At 41.4% G+C, this 19,640-nt stretch overlaps 1 protein-coding gene across 3 annotated transcripts in view; it reads left to right on the top strand.

Moving 5' to 3' along the window:
- The window catches only part of SLC12A1 (solute carrier family 12 member 1), an 83,410-nt gene that overhangs the window by 38,910 nt on the left and 24,860 nt on the right, over window positions 1-19,640 (top strand). For all 3 annotated transcript variants that reach the window (XM_008705930.2, XM_040620657.1, XM_040620658.1), the window contains exons 15-19: window positions 2,257-2,356; window positions 3,136-3,247; window positions 11,259-11,399; window positions 13,923-14,029; window positions 16,789-16,871. In XM_008705930.2, the coding sequence (XP_008704152.2) occupies window positions 2,257-2,356; window positions 3,136-3,247; window positions 11,259-11,399; window positions 13,923-14,029; window positions 16,789-16,871 (543 nt within the window). The remainder of the gene's footprint in view (window positions 1-2,256; window positions 2,357-3,135; window positions 3,248-11,258; window positions 11,400-13,922; window positions 14,030-16,788; window positions 16,872-19,640) is intronic.

The raw sequence follows: 19,640 nt of genomic DNA, 5'->3' as shown, positions 1-19,640 counted from the left end.
TGTTGTTTTTCTTTATTACTTTATGCATCAGGCATAACTTACGTATGGTAAAATTCATCCCCTTCAGACATACAGTCTATGGGTTTTGACAAACTTAAACATTCTTGTAACCACCGTCACAATCAAGACAGAGGACATTTCCATCATCGCTAAAAGTTCCTGTTACACTCCTAGGTAGTCGATCTCTTCCCCTCAGCTTAGCCCCTGGTAACCACTGTTCTGATTTCTGTCACTATACCTTTGCCTTTTCAGAATATTATATACAGTAAGTAGCCTTTGTGTATGCTTCTTTTCACTTAACATGATGTTTTTAGATGCATCCATGTTGTGACATGTGTAAGTCGTTTGTTCATTTGTGTTGAGTAGTATTTCATTGTATGAATATATCTCAAAGTTTTAAAAAATGTATTTGCCAGCTAATGGACATCTGGGTTGTTTCCAGCTTGGGATGATTAAATGCAAAGCTGTTATAAACATGCACACACAGGACTTTAATGTGGACCTCTATTTTCATTTCTCTAGGAGTGGGATATCTAAGAGTGGGATTTCTGATTATATAATAAGAGTATCTCTATCTCTATCTCTATATTGATATCTATATATATCTTCATAAGAAACTTCCAAACTGTTTTCCACAAAAGCAGTGTTATCTTCTACTCCTACCAGCAATGAATGAAAGTCCTCATTGCTCCACATCCTTGTCAGCACTTAGTATTGTCAGTTGGTTAAAAAAAAAGTTCTAATAGTTGTAGAGTACTATCATTTTGCTTTGCTTTGCATTTTCCTAATGACTAATGATGACCATCTTATGTGCCATCCATATATCTTCTTCCGTCAAATGCTTTTTAAATCTTTTGCCCATTTTTTTGAGTTGTTTTCTTATTATTTAGTTATAAGAGTTCTTTATGTATTCTAGATGCAAATCCTTTAGCAGTATGTGTTTTGCAGATATTTTCTACAGGACTATAACTTGCCTTTTCATTTTCCTTACAGTTTGTTTTGAAGAGCAGATATTCTGAATTTCTATGAAGTCTAATTTATCATTTTTTGCTTTTATGATTTGGTTTTTTGCTTCTAATCTAAGATATCTTTCCCTAATCCAAGGCCACAAATTCTTTTTTTTTTTTTAAGATTTTATTTATTTATTTGACAGAGAGACAGCCAGCGAGAGAGGGAACACAAGCAGGGGGAGTGGGAGAGGAAGAAGCAGGCTCATAGCGGAGAAGCCCGATGTGGGGCTCAATCCCAGAACACCGGGATCACACCCTGAGCCGAAGGCAGACGCCTAACGCCTGCGCCACCCAGGCGCCCTGAAGGCCACAAATTCTTCTAGAAGTTTAAAGCTTTAGATTTTAAATCTATGTCCATTATCCAATTTGAGTTAATTTATATATATGGTGTGAGGAATGGTTCAAGGTTCATTTTTTACTTACAAATATCTAATTGACTGGTAGGATTTTTATTAGAATAAAATAGCCTAAGGTATGCTAAATACCTGATGCATAGTCAACACTTAGGCAATATTAATCCTTTTTGTCTCCAGATAATTATTCCCCACCATTTCCCTGACTCTTCCAAGCAAGACTAGGGAGATGACTCAATCTCCCATTTGGAGTAAGTCTGTATATTCCCACCAGGGACTTCCTAATGGGAGGTTCCATCTAATATTTCATTTATTTTTTTTTTTCAAAAACGGCTAGAAAAAAAAAAGGTAGAAGATGGTAATACTTACGTCCCTCATTACGAAGATTAGGTGCTAAAAGATCAAATTAAAATGCTTGCTGAACCCTCTTCATGGATACCCAAAAAAGTAAGAATTCCTGAGTTATTCAGTTTTACTATTCAAAATAGGAAGATTGCTGCACACGATCCTTGTCTACAGAAATGCCTCTTTTCAATTCAAGAATTTGTGAAGACCTTTTGAATTTATTTAGTGGCGAACCATTTTCCCAAGTCTATCCACTTGCAATATGGTTATCACATAGCCTCTCCCACCAAGCAAAATTTCTGGGGCTGCAGCTTTAGAGTCTGATCCTTACCTGGAAAGAGCGATCTCGCTTCTAAGAATTCATGAAGTGTTCATAGAAGGACACAATGCTCGTTCTAGGAAAGACTGCATTGTGTTTTCTCTAATTTGGGCACTTCTCACTGATGACATAGCCAAGGAAAATCATAGAAGGCAATGGCTTATATAAGTATTCACAGTATACAGAGGGAAGGTCAATACTTTAATGCTACATCCTCTGTTGTCCGTAGATGTGAACTGGGGCTCCTCCACACAGGCCCTTTCCTATGTCAGCGCACTGGACAACGCCCTGGAATTAACTACCGTGGAAGACCATGTGAAAAATTTCAGGTAAAGTTGGCTTCTCGGGCATCCTGGTGTCGTTCCACGTTAGAGGTGGCTTTCCTTTAGGGGAGACAGGTGTATTAGAGTATTGATACACTTTCTGGGTTCATTCTAAGACTAGGGAGTCGTATAAAACTGCCTCATTTTCATGACAACATCTCCGTGAATGAGTGCTTCTTCTCCTCCACTCTGAGCTACGCGCATTCCCAGCTGTAAACCATCGTAACGCTGGGTGTCACCGTCCACGAACAGAGATAGAGAGGGGATCTCAGGGGTGATTTCAGAGAGATGCCCCCAAATATCTTAATCCTTGGTACTGTCTCCATTCAGCTTAAGGTTCTGTGGCTTACTGAATTCTCTTAGGAAAAGTAACATTTTAACACTTCATTAATTATATCTTATTTTGAATGGGACCCCCCCCCTCCAAAAAATACACAAACTTTGCAGGGAAGATAAAGGAAAGCAGCATGAAGATACCAGCTGGAGAGTGACAGGTTGTATTGGGGATTTAGGATAGGGTAGTGCCTGGAGAGAAAAAGACAGGGGGAACCCAAGAGCACCTTTTCCTTACTTCATTTTTGCTATCACTAATGAACTAAGAATACAAAGATGGCAAGTTGAACAGGTAGGATGATTCACGAATTCTGATGAGAAACCCAAGAAATATTTAGGGGAGAGGTTGTCCCATTTTGCCAAACCCTCCATTCCTGCCTTTGCCATGGGGTTGTTCTGTCATAGGCTTCTTGCAATGGCCAGTTCTCACATCTCCTTTTCTCCCTTTCCAGGCCCCAGTGCATTGTCTTAACAGGGGGACCTATGACGAGACCTGCTCTCTTGGACATTACTCATGCCTTTACCAAGAACAGTGGCCTTTGCATCTGCTGTGAAGTCTTTGTGGTAAGAGCCACTTCATCCGGGGAAGGTGCTTTCCTCCCTGCTCACCTCGTGTTGTTTTAGGCGAGCCAGGCGGGTACAGGCAGCGATAGGAAAATGGCAAGGCAGTTTGGACAAGGGCCCTTTTCCTTGATTCATAGAGCAAGGACTAGCAAGGGCCGTGATCCCGAATTTAAACGAGTGGATAAAAAGTGTTTCAGATTTCATAGGAGACCAACTAAAAGTGATAAATATTTCCAAATGATGGCCTTTGAGACAAGAAAAAGAGAACTGGCTCTGAAATAAAATGAAGGTATTTGGGGTGGTAACTGTCCACAGAAATATAAAAGGATGGAACGAGCCAGAGAGTGCTATTATATAGATTAACCGATGAGGAGAAAAGCAGACATAATGTCCTCAAATGACAGCACATAGAATTTAGATTAAATATTTGGATAAAATTGATGATACTACAGATATCTAGGGAATTAAACCAAGTTTCCCGTGCCTTGGATAACCATTCAGAGATGAATGAGTTCCTTTTTTTCAGGAAGTATGTGGTAAACTAATGGTAACTTACTGGTGGTTTTCCCAGGAGGCATTCCAAGTAGGTGCCAAGACTTTAACCATAATTATTGACCAATCGCCAATCTCTAAAGTGAGGAGAAAGCATTAAAATTATAACAAAATAGTAAGGCTAGGTCCTCCAAACCAGTCTATCTCTGCTGTATTACCGTAACAATCTCACTCTCTCTGTCTCTGTCTGTCTCTCTCACACGCACACACACACCACTCAAAATCCGTAGCTGCTACAATGTATTTTTTTTAGTACATACCTATTCCTCGAAGCATTTTCCTACAATTTTTCTTATTTGACCTATATTACAGCCTAGTGAGGCAGAAAGGAAAAAGAATCTCTGTTTTCCTTTCACTGGTTGGAAAAGTGAGATTTAAGAAAATTAAATTCTTGCACAGGGTCACGTGACAAGAAAGTGCCAGAACCAGGATGTCAATCCAGGGCCCCCGACTGTGCTGTGTTACCTCATGAGGAGAAAATCTTAGCAGACCTGTGTGCCTGGGAGTGCTGATAAAATCAGGTGCCACTACCCAAACTTCCAGTACCTGCCAGGGAATAGGGCTGACAGGAAGCCTTGCAATTATGGGGCCATTCGGCTGTGCCATCATGCGCAGACAAATTTACCACACATCATCACGACCAGCACTTAAGCCTCTTCTCACACTTGGCAATACTCTAAATGCTATATGAAGCGATTGGTCATATTCTCCTTCCTCTCAGTGCTTATATGCTAGTAACTGAGACAATATAATTCAACACAATTATCCGGAAGGGAGTGGAAGGAACCCTACTGACTGCATGAGATTGACAGGTTAAGTAATGACCAACTGTGACTCCAGAGGATTTTTAAAAATCTTATCAAACACCCTTCTCTCATATTATCAACTTTGGTGCCCTGGATTACTGAATTTCATTTTGGCCAATATAATACAGGAGCTGGTTTTGATGGAATAAGCAGTTTGGGGTGTTTTTCTTCTCCAGCAATTTAGAGAAAACTTAGTTTAGCAGGCAATAAAATATCTGTAGGACAGGAGGAATGAACTGAGAGTATAAAGAGTCATATATTGGCAAGGGAGAAAAGGTCTTTTCGCGGAGACAGGAGATATTGCTTTTAATTAACCCTTTGCTGCTTTCACTCTAATAAAAGAGCGTGATTGTGAAATATCATACGACGGAGGAACCTATGTCTGCGCCTCTGATGGCCCCTTGTTGGACGTGTATATTGGACCACATTGTACATCACTGTGCTGGTCTCGGAGTAAGGCCCGCGAGTTATGCTCCCAGGTTCTGAGGTTCTCCTGGGGACAGGAAATAGTTACTGCCTCAGTTAATGACTTTCCAGTTAGTTACTCTCTGTGCCCCTGGGGCTGCAGATCCGTCAGCATTTTCCAACTCTAGGCTCAGTCGTCAATCAGCTTTGTAAAGAAACAGATGGAAGGGGGCGTGGGGAAAGTCAGCTGCATACCCTTAGAAAACTTTTTCCAAGAGCACGGTCGTTGGTATTGGGCCAACCTTACTGGAAGGTTAAATAGGAGTGACGATCTTGAGAGGTGACGAGGCAGGTCTTAACTCTGGGAAGCTGGTGCTCACGGCCTTCTGAGACACACGGTCAAGTTCTGAATCACTCTTTGCCACCTGTTAGCTGTGAGTCCCTTAGGTACAGAATTTAGTCTTTCTGGGCTTCAGTTTTCTCTCTTTCTTTATAAAATGGGAATCATAATAACAGCACCTACGTTGTAGAGCCGTTGTGAGAATTCTATCAGGTGAGCTTTTCAGGGCTCGGCACAGCACCTCTCAAATAGTAATTTCCTCAACTAATTGTGCTTGTTACTGTTGGAACTGCTATTTCATCACCATTATTTTTGATATAGCGTAGTTGCCGTTTTCACTCCAAAAATAGATCCCTTTCAACAAAAACCAGAAACATCCTTTCTTAGGGAAACCAGATCCCGACACTGGATCTTGGACTTTTTTAGGCGTCCGACGTGATCACAATAGAACCGTGAGCTATGGGGCGCCTGGGTGGCACAGCGGTTAAGCGTCTGCCTTCGGCTCAGGGCGTGATCCCGGCGTTATGGGATCGAGCCCCACATCAGGCTCCTCCGCTATGAGCCTGCTTCTTCCTCTCCCACTCCCCCTGCTTGTGTTCCCTCTCTCGCTGGCTGTCTCTATCTCTGTCGAATAAATAAATAAAATCTTAAAAAAAAAAAAAAAAAAGAACCGTGAGCTACGTATTCCCGCTGATTAATCAAAGGACGGCAGGCTATGTGCTCCGTCCCTCTGGTGGCCTTCGGTTATTTCGGTGCTAACTTGAAATGAGGTTACACTGCAAGAAAGGAGCCAGACCCAGAGCTCACTGGAATTTCGTTGCTGGTGGGTAGATGGAAAGCATGTGGCTACAGCTGCCATTTTCTATAGCAAAGGTGTTTTTAAAGGACTAGACATCATAGCCCTCAGAGCCGCTGAAATTGAATGGAAAGAGTTATTCTTTTTGCTGTACCCCAAGCCCCCACTGTGTCCTTCCAACTCTCCCACTAACTCTTATACTCACCCATCAGAGCCTCTTCTCCTTCTTGCTTCTTTCCTACCCAGCCTGAACATTTCAGACGTACCCTCTGTCATTCAGATATGGGCACCTTCCTTTTTAAGGAACCCAGCTTACAATATTGTCTACTCTTCTCCTTCGAATTACCATGGGATAAATCATCAACATACTTAGATCCCAAGAGGCTTTATATTGAACAAAAGTAATTTTCTTCTTCTTCTGTGCTTCGTTGCTATCATCACGGAAAGATCAGAAGGAGTAGGACTCCACCTTTCTAGTATCTTCTCAGATTGTCAAGCATGGTCCAGTTTGGGGGCTTTAGCCACAGGCAGGTATTAAGTCAGGAGTTGCAATCTCCCCCGATTCTACCCTCTGTACCATGACGTAAAAACACACTGCTTTTCTTTGTCCATCAGTTTCCTCATTTATTTATAGGTGTCAGGAAGACAATAAAACCAACCATTGCAATAACTTAGTCTGGGCTTATGGAGCCTTCTTTCTCTGGCTACGCTATGTTTGGTTCTAAAAATCGTAAGGTGCCAGCTCACATTTCTCTACCCCATGTGGGAAGGCATCGTCCACGCATCAGTAGTCCCTCACTCATATACTTCTCAGTTTTAGTTTAGAGGCAGGGTATTTTTTATTAAAACAAATCAAAGACAAATATACCTTAAAGATGGAGACTTGATCCAATTGATCGGAGACGTAGAATGCAAATCAGATAAAGCTTTATTGTCCCCCAAATGCAACACTTACCTCTTTTTTTTTTTTTTTTAAAGATTTTATTTATTTATTTGACAGAGATAGAGACAGCCAGCGAGAGAGGGAACACAAGCGGGGGGAGCGGGAGAGGAAGAAGCAGGCTCACAGCAGAGGAGCCTGATGTGGGGCTCGATCCCATAACGCCGGATCACGCCCTGAGCCGAAGGCAGGCGCCTAACCGCTGTGCCACCCAGGCGCCCCAACACTTACCTCTTTTCTAAATTTTGCTTGTCTTAAAATTGCAAAAGGCTTTCAAGTGTGCAGTGGCATCTTGTATTAAGTACATTTTTTTTTTTTGGTCCTGGTGGCTGAAACATAAGGATTTTTTTTTAGATTGCTTCTAATTTTTTTATTTTGAAACATTAAGAAAAATATTAGGTTGAATCATATGAAATTTACATTTTTGTCAGTCAAAACTGTGGAACACTGGCAATGTCATATGATTAAACGATATAAAATTAAATGACACCCATATTCTATGTATTTCAATTAATGACTGTTAACATTTTTGTCAGAGATGTTCCTACTCACCCTTAAAATGAAATAGACCATCATCGCTCAAGTCCCTGGTATAACCCTTCGCTCATGGCCCCGTCCCTCTCCAAAGGCAACGTTCTCTGAGGCTTACTGGCATTCTCCTACTCATTTCACCGAAGCGTACAAAGATGTAGATCTATTTTGATGAACGTTTCCTCCTCTTTCACATCCTTTAAACCTTGATAGTCCTGTTGTTTCCTCTCACGGTAAAGGACATGACAGTTTTTGACCAGCTCCGTCACGTAGATCCCCTTTTAGCAAAATTTCACCCTTACTGTTTCTCTTTCTCTTTTTTCTTAAAATTTATAAAATACCTTCATAAAACCTAAAGCTCTATTTGAATTCAAAGTTGCTCTTCGGAAAACTCGGGGAACGCAGCCGCCTTCTGCGCTGTTGAAGCACGGACGACCCAGGGGAAACGACGATTCTCATTTTCTTCTTCTATTTTCAACCTCTTCTTAATCTCAATGTGCACAGCCACCAAGTGGATGCATTTTTCGAGATGAGTCTATTCTTCCTTAGTCATCGAGTCTCTGTCACAACGTGCATAAGATAGTGGCATGGCCCAGCGCAGGAAAAACGAAATGACCCATGAATGGGCACTAGGCGCAGGGTGAGATGAAATACGGACCAAATCAGAAAGGAAAATTTCTCGTTCCCACCATTCCAACCAGAGCGGCAACGAAAGCAAAGACGGAGCAGTAAGACTCTCGGTGTCTTGAAAAATGAAAGCTGGAAAGCACATTGCTTTTGGAGCCAATTTCTCTATTGGATCCTAATGGTATTGGAACTCCTTTGCAAATTCTTTTCATAATACTCATTTATTCGAAGCAGTATCACATCAGCTACTTCTCCAGACTAAATAATTAGAATCTCTTTACCCTTTTCTCAATCAATGTCGAAGTTATTATATATACAAGATTTTTAGAGCTTCTTTGTTCAAATCCTGAATTAAGTTATGCATCCATATTTTGGATCCTCACTGAGCTAATCTCTGTAATATTTTAATTGAGTGGTAAAACCCATTTTGGTGACTATGATATATTTGAATTGTGAATAATTATATTCCAGTATGTCTTCCCTCTTTGTTAGTTTGTTTTTCCCTACCACATTTGTATTGCAGCCTTGCCTCACATTAATAAGTGTGCTGCAAAGATATTATAATCGCTTTTAGCAAAGAGAGATGCTGTCTGAAATATTTTTATGACTTCTCAATATGGCAAATTTAGGCATTAAAGTAAATCTTTCTGTCACAATTAATGCTTAATCTGGATTTTTGTAGCAATAATAGACATACATTAGACTGTATTTATTTAAATAAATGCCACTTTCCCCAGGGGTTCGTAGTCATTGTGGTACAACTCAATATACTGATGGCCCAATACGTTTTCTAGCTATTGGTTATTCTTCTGTCTCGGGGTTACCATTGAACTTCCCTGAATAAAATATTTCTTCTTTCTTTGCAATTGAAGAGTCTAGAATGCCCAAGGAGAACAAATGGTTCAAAATGCATGGACATTCTAGAACCCTGAGCAAAATCTGATCCATAATGGCCTGTTTCTTGAGGTTAGGTCTTCTGGTTTAATAACTCCCGTCCCCTATAACTTGACCTACCCTATCTTCATTGAAGGCTCTTGTATTTTAACTTTATTGTAAGTCATCCAAACTGTTTTTGAAAAGTCTTTTGGAAAGCTGGCAGGTTCTAGAAAATATACTGGTAAAAACAAGTACATAAAGAATCTGATCCAATCCAAATAGAACATTAAAATGGACGCGACCACAGATCATGTAGTGTTGTGGAATGGCAACAGAGTACGTGTCACATGTGTAATTTAAAATTTTCTAGTAGCCATTGAAAAAAGTAAAAGGAGACAAGAACAGTTAATTTTAATAGATTTTATTTAATGTCATGCATCCTAAATGTTATTATTTCAATATGCACACTACAAAAATATTAATATTTTACATTCCTATTTTTTTGCATCCTAAGGCTGCAAAATCCAGTGTGTGTTTTCCATTTCCAGTATATCTCAATGTGGACCAGACACATTTCAAATGCTTAACAGCAAATGGATAAGGCCTATCATACTGGATGGTGATGAACTGGACAATGCCCTTATTTTTATAGATGTAAAACCCACACCAAGATAGGACACATGGCAGCGGCGTGTCAGCCAGTCAGTGTGAGAGCCAGATCTACACCCAGCGCTCCGGCTTCCAGCTGAGCTCTCTGTCGTAGAGCAAACACAGTGGGGGAAATAGGTCTAGGGCTTCAGCGAGATCGTAGGTGCTCATTTACAATAATAAAAATCATCCAGCTTTGGATGAGTACCTACTCTCTTCCAGACACCAGACTAGGCACTTTATCCTTACTATTCAAAACAACCTTGCAGGATAGAGATTTTACCCCTGTTTTCAGAAAAATCTATCAGAGCTCAGAAATAATCAGTCACTTACGAAGTGGCCAAGCTTAGATTTGAAACCAGTTCTGCAGACCACAAAGCCTGGCATCTTTCTCATACATCTCAAGCCCTTCCTCTCCCATCTAAGCCCCTCTAAGACTGTGACCCTAAGCATGGCCTGAAGGCCAGTAGCATCCATGTCACCTGGGGGTTTGTTAGGCATGCAGAATCTTAAGCCTCATTCCAGACTTCCACACTGCATTTCATTAAGATTCCAGCTGGCTTGTAAGAAATCTAAGACAATTCAACAACATACCTCCATGAGCTGAAAGAATCTTCCTAGGAAAATAGTAGATTTGTACCTTCTCAGCCATATTATATAGATCATCAGAAACACTTTTTGGGTTTGATTTGAAACTTGCAAAGAAAAGAGCTAGCTCGGACCTTCAGGGAAGAAGGAAAAGAATGAAAATTTTAGGTAAATTGAGTTTCCAGAACTCAAATCTTAAAATTATAAGCTGTTTCATCTACCACCATGACACCTGCCCCCTTCTCTCTTAAGCTCTCCAATCCGTCCTATGCCGTAGGTATGTGAACTTCTGTTCCCACCAAGTTCATTGAGTGAGAGGGAAATCTTAATTTATTTGGATGGGAGTAAGTCAACATTCACAAGGAAAAGTGATGCAAGGGTGTTTTTGCCACATACAGAAAGCAATGAATGGGCCTACTAGAATTGTCAAGATGTGGTAGCTTGTGGCAGGACTTACAGCCTACCACGTCCTGGCTCCTAGGAGCTTGGTTCATTTCTTCCAACGGGGCTCTAGCTGAGATTTCCTTAGCGTTCCTAAACATGCCTCTTGCTGTTGAGTCAAAGGCCGGCTGTGTATTTATCCTGAATTTCTTCAGTCACATTTGCAGTATTTCTTTCCTGTGCTATGACGTCCTCGGCTTTTTCTTGCATTGGCATGAGGCAGTTCATTAAGCAGGTGTTAATGCATCTGGACGTTCTGGGTGGCAAGTGAATGATGGGAGCAGCACAGGCCCAGGCCAAGAGGTTGAATCTGCGTGAACCCTGTTTAGTGAGGTGTTTTCCCCTCTTTCCCATTTCTTAACTCGGTGGGGCATTGCTGGCTATTTTTGTCCTTTAGAAAACAGCAGCAGCGCAATGGGTAATAGCTGGGCTTCTAACCAATATTTCATCGTGTCGTACAGGGACCGCGCAAGCTGTGTGTGAAAGAGATGAACAGTGGCATGGCAAAAAAGCAGGCCTGGCTTATAAAGAACAAAATCAAGGCTTTTTATGCTGCAGTGGCTGCAGATTGTTTCAGAGATGGTGTCCGAAGTCTCCTTCAGGTAAGGCCGGCGTTGAGGGAATGAGCTCAGAGGCAAAAGACAATTAGCACTCCCCTGTTAATGAATCTCCCAAAGTGCAAGGCTCCAGCTAAGGGCACAGCCCCAGAGATCCATGCAGATGGTTAAGGAATTCATTTTGAATTCCTGAGGAGAGGCAAAGCTAAAACAAAAGCAGAGAGTTTCTATTACAATGAACTATGGACGATATGCTGGAAATGGAAAATGAGGTTGCCTTTGGCCACCAGCATACATTCTGTCCCCACACTTATTGAAATGCAAATTTGTTCTGATGGTTGACTACGTTCAGGATCCTATTAAAACTTCAAACTATTTTTTGCATCTCATACGGCATACAGCAACGTTCGAGTCAGGCATTCTGCTCCTTTCTTCTTCTGCAAATGGCGTGAGGGCAAGCTGCTAGATTCGACTAAATAAATGCGTGGTGATCTGGGCGTAAAATCTCCCTATTCCCCCAAATTATTTCCAGAATGTTGAATAAAATGTAATAATCTCTGTGGCTCCACGCTAAAGCCCACAGTTCTATCTTTTCTCCCTTATTCTTACCTTTTTCCTCCCCTTCCTAAATAAGTACATAGACTCTTTGCCGAGTTCTGATCATAACTTAGAATGGTCAAGTATCCTTAAAACAATCCAAGAGACTCCGAGAAACTGTAGGGCTTGGCTTTCGAATCATTTGGCTTTGATATGGTTGGAAAGCCCTGATTCTCCATATACCAAATTACACATATTCACTTTCCGAGTTACCATTTCCAGCAGTGTCAAAGTTCAGAACAGCGTCCAGGAACTCCAATGCTTGTGCACGCAGGAAAGAAAAAATACTGATTAAACTGTAACATTTTGGAGATTAAGACTATTTGGTGCATTCCTGTCTCTAATATTCCTGAAGAACTCTTGCAAAGTAGCTGCACATTACGGAGAAACCATTTCTGAAAGACCTATTACCCCCAATGAGCATCTTTTCATCTGTTACGAATTTGCTAAGCCATGGAAATAGGCGCCATTTTAAGAGGTTGAGTTTTTGTAGTGAGTTACTTTTCAGTAGCTCTTTGGTGAAATATGTTGAGAAGGTTACACATTTCAGGTAAAATTATCACAAAAGATTGGTAAATAAAATTTTCAGTGAGGAATGGGTGGACTGACATGGAATAAGCAGGGAGAGAAAAGACAGGTCTGGAAAACGATTGTTATATGAATCTGGAAGAAACTGTAAAAAAATTTTTTTTTGACAATGCAGAAAGTTTGTTCATTTGAATTTGCTCAAACAAAGGTGGAATACAGAGGGATCAGGACAAAAGGGCAGGACGGGGCGGTGTTAAAGGGAAAGACTGGGGCCATTACGCCATTTTGGATAAAGCCTCGTATGCATCTAAGAATTAATGGCATGAGAATGACAACATCCCCAAACCGTAGTCACAGAAAAGACGAGCTGCATCCTGCCAAGCACCAAATGAGAGCTCTAAGGAGTTGTCCTGCTACCTGTACAATTCTAGGAGAAACACAACAGATGTGGAGGCAAGAACCCTCCCACTGATGCCCATCTCCTCCTGCTTGCTACCATCCCCTTTAACATGTCCCGCTCTGGTCACTGATTTCACTCTTCCTGTGACCCAGAGAGTCGTTTCTTCACTCCCACTGCTCTCCTTTCTATGCTTGTCAACCTCGAATCAATCTGTAAGACCTGGAACAGATGTCACCTCTCCCTTGAAGCCAGCCATGAACCCACAGCTGGAATTCAAGGTTTCTTCCGTTATGCTTCCATACGAGTTCCTACTGCATGTGCGCTTGAATTATAATTATCTGTGTATATCCTGCCTCCTTCACATCATTCTGCGCTCTTTAGGGCCAAAGAAGAGGCCTCACTGCTCTACCATAACACTTTGCAATTAACAGGTGCTCAATAACATTGCTGAGTGAAGTTTAATTAACCGGAAGCCATATCCTGCCATCTAACGGGGGGGGGGGGGGAGTGAAACCTGAAGTGGAAGACGACTATGCACAATACTGTCCTGCGAGAGGATTAGGTCTTAGAGACATAGCTCACTTCCTCTTCACGCAATACTATAAGTCGAAGTTTCAGTGATCCTTGCATCTAAGCATTTTGCAAGCATGGATTTTACTGCTAATGACATTATGGATAAAACAGGTGGAAATGAGCTTTGAATCACTAAGTTACAACACGCATGCCAACGGTTAAGCCGACCCTCACTTGATTTTAAATTATTGAACCATTTTAATGAGTGTGTCAGAAGAAATGCAAATGACTGCTAATTTAGAAAAGCTACATTTCTATCATCTAAAATCCATTTATGGCTGAGATGATTTAGAACTAATCTTTCTATTTTATGCTTGGGTACGGGCATGAAGGACATGCACTAAAATGTAATCTCGTCTTCAGAATCTTCCGGACATTACTTCGGTGCTCTTGTGGACATTATTTTTCATTTGCAGTGGTAGTTTCCTGGTATGGAGAGGATTGCCCATGTGTTTATCTCCTCTGTTTAGGCCTCGGGCTTAGGAAGAATGAAACCAAACACTCTGGTGATTGGATATAAAAAGAACTGGAGGAAAGCTCCCTTGACAGAGATTGAGAACTATGTGGGAATCATACAGTAAGTGATGCCTTTCGAGACGTGTTCTTGTTTACAAAGCGCTAACCTGGGCAGGACATAACAGCGCTGTTCTACCAGATTAAACTGCCGAAAAGATGACGTTCCCCAGGTCCCCTGAGTTCTCTACCAAAGTGAAAAAAACACTGCCACTAGTAGAACTGCGTGGAATCATAGTGTCAGAGGAGGCAGGGTGGAGGGAACTCGATATCAAAAAAAAAAAAAAATACATAGGGAACACACATATTACATGCATTCTCCCAAATTGTGATCCCCAAAGGTATGAAGCCTGGATACCACCTGCTACGGTGTGGCCCTTCCTAACATAGGGAAACCTATTCACAAGATTAAGAGCAAAGGACTGCTAGGTGAGGAGAGAAATGGTCTTTCAAAACACCGGGAATCTTGGGTTGGCTGGTGTGCCCAGTTCAGTCATTGTCATCTCCCGAGCCTCGGGTCAGGAGTTTATTACCCAAGAGCCTCGGCTCCCCCTTTGCTGATATGAGGCTGTCATGTATCAGTGCCTCTGTGTTGGTTTAAGAACAAAAAGTGAGTTTAAAAGGGGACGTGACATCTCCTATCTAAATACTGGGGAAGTCTTGGGACAAGGGCAATAATGATAGTCCGGAAAAGACTAGCAGGTAGCCGGCTGGTGTCCTCGACATGCATTATTCCATTCAATTCTCACAAGAAGCCTTTGTAGTACTAATACTGTTTCCGTTTTATAAGTAGAGGTACGATGTTAAAAATTAAGAAACCTGCAGAAAATGACAGTATTGTGACAGAGCGGGAATTCCAACTATTCCAACTACTCCAGAACTCTCGAACTGCAAGTTTAGGCTCGTGACCACAATGTTCTGCTGCCTTCGAAAGTACATGGAGAGCCAAAGTATTATCTGGCTTGGTTCCTTCTTCTGAATAAGAGAAAACAAATTCTTCCCATACGGAAAGGCTCAGAGTGTCCTCAGTGACCATTCTAGAAAACGGAGCCTTTCTTCAGGCTTGATAATATTTAAGCGGATTTGTCTCACTGGGGGGGCAATGTTAGCTATTCTAACAGCCATCTTTTGTCAACAGCTCTGAAAATGGAAGATTTCCTGTGCGGAGTCTGGCTTTGCTCTGATTCCACACCTCGGGGCAGAGAGTGTGCCCTGAGAAGTCCTGCTGCACTTTAAAAATCCGTAATACACAGGAAAGAAATCCTCACCCCTTCCAAACAAGCATATACACACGCGGTGCTTCTCATACGAGGCTATGTCGCTGGCCCTGCTAGAAAAAGCATCACAATTGTCATTATCTGGGGGAGATCTGGGGAACATTACAAAAGCATTCTAGTATCAGTTGATTGAAAAGAAGTATAAGAAGATAATTTTCATCTTCTGAAATTTATATGTGTTACTGACCAAACAGAAATTCACTCCATAATCTTCCTAACATAGGGAAAATGTGTATTAAATCTAACATAGGGAACACATGTAAATGCATTCTCCCAAATTGTGATCCCTAAAGGTATGAAGCCTGGATACCACCTGCTACGGTGTGGCCCCCGTCGGTGCCCTGGGTTCAGTAGGTTAAGGCCAAAGCAGGTGATCAGAATTTTACCAAGCTCAGCAACCAGCATTTTGATATATTTAAAATCACAGTCCATTGCTGGTCACCCTTGGAAATAGATCAGATCTGCTCTCTGTAATCCAGATTCTTCAGGAAAATGTCGTCTTTACCATTGCGGGGAGAAGAGGGGGTGGAGAGGAAAGAAATTTAATCCTCATCTTTGGAAGAAAAGGGCTGGAGCAAACAGGAAGACATATGTAAACCTTTAGTCACTAAGCATCCATTAGTTGATACAAAATTATCTGGGGTTGTCTTCCAACCTCCCCACCATCCCAAACATTCTAGAAATTCAAAGGGACCAAAATAATCAAACCTGGTAATATGAGGCCAAGGAGACTTCTGGTTTTTATACCAAATTAATAATTGGTCTTCTCGGTAGTAAAGTTCAATGTTAAGGTGGCTCGAATTTGTACCAGTATAACACTTAGCTGGCTTAGTAAAATTAAATGACTTTACTATCATAGCAGTGAGGCCAATATGGAAGGAAGACAATCATACATCCATACTGATTATATTTCCTTTTCTATTTTTTTTCTTTTTCTTTTCTTTTGTTTTATGACTTAAAGCATGGTATTATTGTTACCATAGGGGTATTATTACCATAATATAGTATTTTCTCATTTTTCTTTGAATAAAAGATTTTAAGTGTTTAGGTATGTCTTAATTTTAATTAGAATATGTATTAGTTTTCACTGGCTGCTGTAAAAAAAATTACCTCAAACTTAGTGGTTTAAAACCACACAAATTTCATAGCCTACAGATGTGTAGGCTAAAAGTCTGACACTAATTCCCTGGGCTAAAATCAAGGTGTGGGCTAGCCTCTATTCTCTTCTGGAAGCTCTAGCAAAGAATCCCCAGCCTTGCCTTTGTAAATTCTAGAGGCAGCCCACTGCACAGGGCCCTCTTCTTCCATCTTCAAAGCTCTTGATGGGTCAAATCCTTCCCATTATTACTCTGAGCGCCTCTCCTACTTCCCAAATACTCTTTAAGGATCCTGGTGATGACCCTGGGCCCTGACAGATAATCTAGGCTAATCTCCTCATCTCAAGGTCCCTAGCTTAATCACATCTGCAATTCTTCTTATTATCAGTACAAATCCTTGGGATTAAAGGAGTCTTTTCAATCAGTAACCATTTTGCTTCCACTTTCAGTGATGCGTTTGACTTTGAGATTGGTGTGGTCATAGTCAGAATCAGCCACGGATTTGACATCTCTCAGGTTCTTCAAGTGCAAGGTATGTACTTTCTTTATTCAAACGACAAATATTTATTGAGCACCTACTCCATGCCTGGCCTTTTTCTAAGTGCTGGGGATAGAGTAGTGTACAATACAGACAAAACCCCCAATGATGGCGCTTGCTTATTCTTGTGCTGACCTGAAGTGTCCACTTCCCCAGTGCTTTCCCCATTGCTAACACAAAAGGCCTTTGTCCTGCTAAACAGAACTAGAGAATAATCCAGGAAAGTCATAAATTACTCTTCTTATCACAAAACCACAAAGCCAGCATCGCTGAAAATAAACCCCTTTGGTGAAGTAACTGCCAAATTAATTTCTGCAAGATGTTTGAGAAAATAAAGATTAATTCTTTCCTTGAAAAAGCACGTATTTTGTTTTTAAGAGTCTATGATCTGGTTTACAGCTAACATGGAAATGAGCCTGAATGTATCATGCTGTGAATCACTCGTCCAAGTCCAAGGCAGAAACACTAATTCAGATTAGTGATTCTGCTTTTCCCTATAGAGGATTTATTACACTTGTTTAATTTTAAGAGTTTAAACATGCCTTCTTACGTATGAAATAAAGGGCACATCTAAAGAGTCATTGAAATATTAAGACAGGGCATTCATTCATGACTTCTCTCTTTAGACGAACTTCAAAATAGAATCCATTGATGCCTGACACTAAAACGAAGGAGTATTTTCTTGGGTATCTCGTGTACCAGGCATGGTGTGAATGACAGTGCTGGGTAAACCAAAGCTAATAAAAGTCTGTATCCTCAAGAGACTCACAGCCCAGAAATCGGAATGGGTATATCATTCATGTGCTGATAAGAATATTAATAGAGTATAATGGGAAAGAGAGAGGAGCGTCTTACTCCAAGAAGTCTTTCTGGAGGAAAGACTCATTCCTCCACTAGGAATGAGTAGAGTTAACTAGGTGATATTGGGCGAGAGAGAAATGAATGAGTTTGGGGAACATCATTTCTAGCAAAGAGGAAAGCATCAGCAAAGGTGTGGATACATGAGATTATGGAAAAATAGGCTACCCAAAGCAGATTCACGTTACTGAAGTAGAAAGTATGAAGCAGACAATAGTGAAATTTGAGGCTGCTGATAGAAGATCCCGATTTTAAAAGCCTCATTTACCATATTAAGAAGTGTGGGCATATTCTGCAGACAGTGAGGAACGATTGAAGAGATTTAAGTGGGGGGAAATGGACTCAAAGGGGACTAGAATGGAAACAGGGAGACAAATCAAAAATCAAAAGGATTTCTACGATAATCAAAGGCAGAGAAGGTGACAGCCTGAACTAGAGCCAGGGATGGAGACAAAAGGACAGGAGTGCTTTGGAGGCACAGAGAGCAACATCTGGGGGCTGGTTGGATGTGTGGGATATGAGAGAGGGAGGAACGAAAAAAGACCCATTGGCTGACTACATGAATGGTGGTGTTGTCTGTGGAAATGGGAAATACGGAGGAAGAGTAGGTTTAAATAATCTCCTGTGGGAAATTCTACCAGAAAGATCCAACAGGCAGTTAAACAGTCCTGGTCTTAAAGGAGAAGTGTGAGCTGGAGATGCAGATTTAGGAGATGTTATGGGCCAAACTATTTTCTATGAATTCTATGGCGAAGTCCTAACCTCAGAATGTGACTGTATTTGGAGACAGGGTCCTTGAAGAGGTAAGTCAGATAAAATAAGATCACTAGGGTAGCCCTTAATCCAATATGGCTGGTGTCACTATGAAAAGAGAAGATTAGGACACAGAGAAGCACAGAGGAAAGGGAGAAGACAACCATCTACAGTCCAAGGAATGAGGCTTCAGAATGAAACCACCCTGCCAACACCTTGATCTTGGACGTCTAGTGTCCAGAACTGTGAGAGAATAAATGTCTGTTGTTTAAGCACCCGGTCTGCGGTATGTGTTATGGCACGCCGAGTGGACTGATACAGAAGGTATCCTAGTTTAGGTGAAAATCGAAACAACAACACTGGAAAAAATCATCCAAAGAGTGCATGTAGTCAAGAGCCCTAAGACACAGGGAAGGAGCCCCAAAGAAGAGCAGGAAAGGAGCGTTCAGAAAGGTAAAGGAATCAGGAGTCTGTGGTGTCATGGAAGCCATGGGAGCAGCGGGCTCAAAATAAGAATCACCACTATTGTCAAATACAGCAGGACCTACCAGTAAGATTGTGAATGAAATGCAACTGACAAGGCACAGGTAATCTTAGTGAATCTAGTATCTGTAGAGCAGGTGGACAGGATCCAGATTGCGGTGGGTTGAGGACGAAGTATGAGATGACCAAGCAGAGAATATGGGTGTGGCCCTCCCCACCTTGAGAAGTTTGGATGCAACGGAGAGGAATGAGATTGAGGAGATTTACCATAGGAAGACCCCTCTACCTTAGAATGGAAGAGAGGGGGATGTTTTCAGACTGAGGCAATGGACCTAAGAGAATGTGGGAGATTGAAGGTGAAGGTATTAAAAAAGGGGGGGGGCAACCCCTGGAGTAAGATTCTGGAGGAACAGGATGAATCAAGGGAAGGGCATGGATGGAAGAGGGGGTTTGAAACAAACAAATAAAAATGCTTCATCCTCTAAAATTAGAGCAAAAGAGGTGAGGATTGATGAGGAGTGTAGATTTGTAAGGGTGGAGTGGTAGATTGAGGATTTTACACAGTGCTCTCAATTCTCCTTGAAGGTGGAGCAGTCCCGCTGGTTGTCTAGTTTTTGTCTAGTGGCGTTTGGTCTCCAGGTAGAGGAGAGTCAGGATTTTGCGGGATCG

Source organism: Ursus maritimus, unplaced genomic scaffold (genome assembly GCF_017311325.1).
Source record: "Ursus maritimus isolate PB19 unplaced genomic scaffold, ASM1731132v1 scaffold_35, whole genome shotgun sequence".
Taxonomy (NCBI): domain Eukaryota; kingdom Metazoa; phylum Chordata; class Mammalia; order Carnivora; family Ursidae; genus Ursus; species Ursus maritimus.
This window is presented reverse-complemented; position numbering and strand designations above follow the sequence as displayed.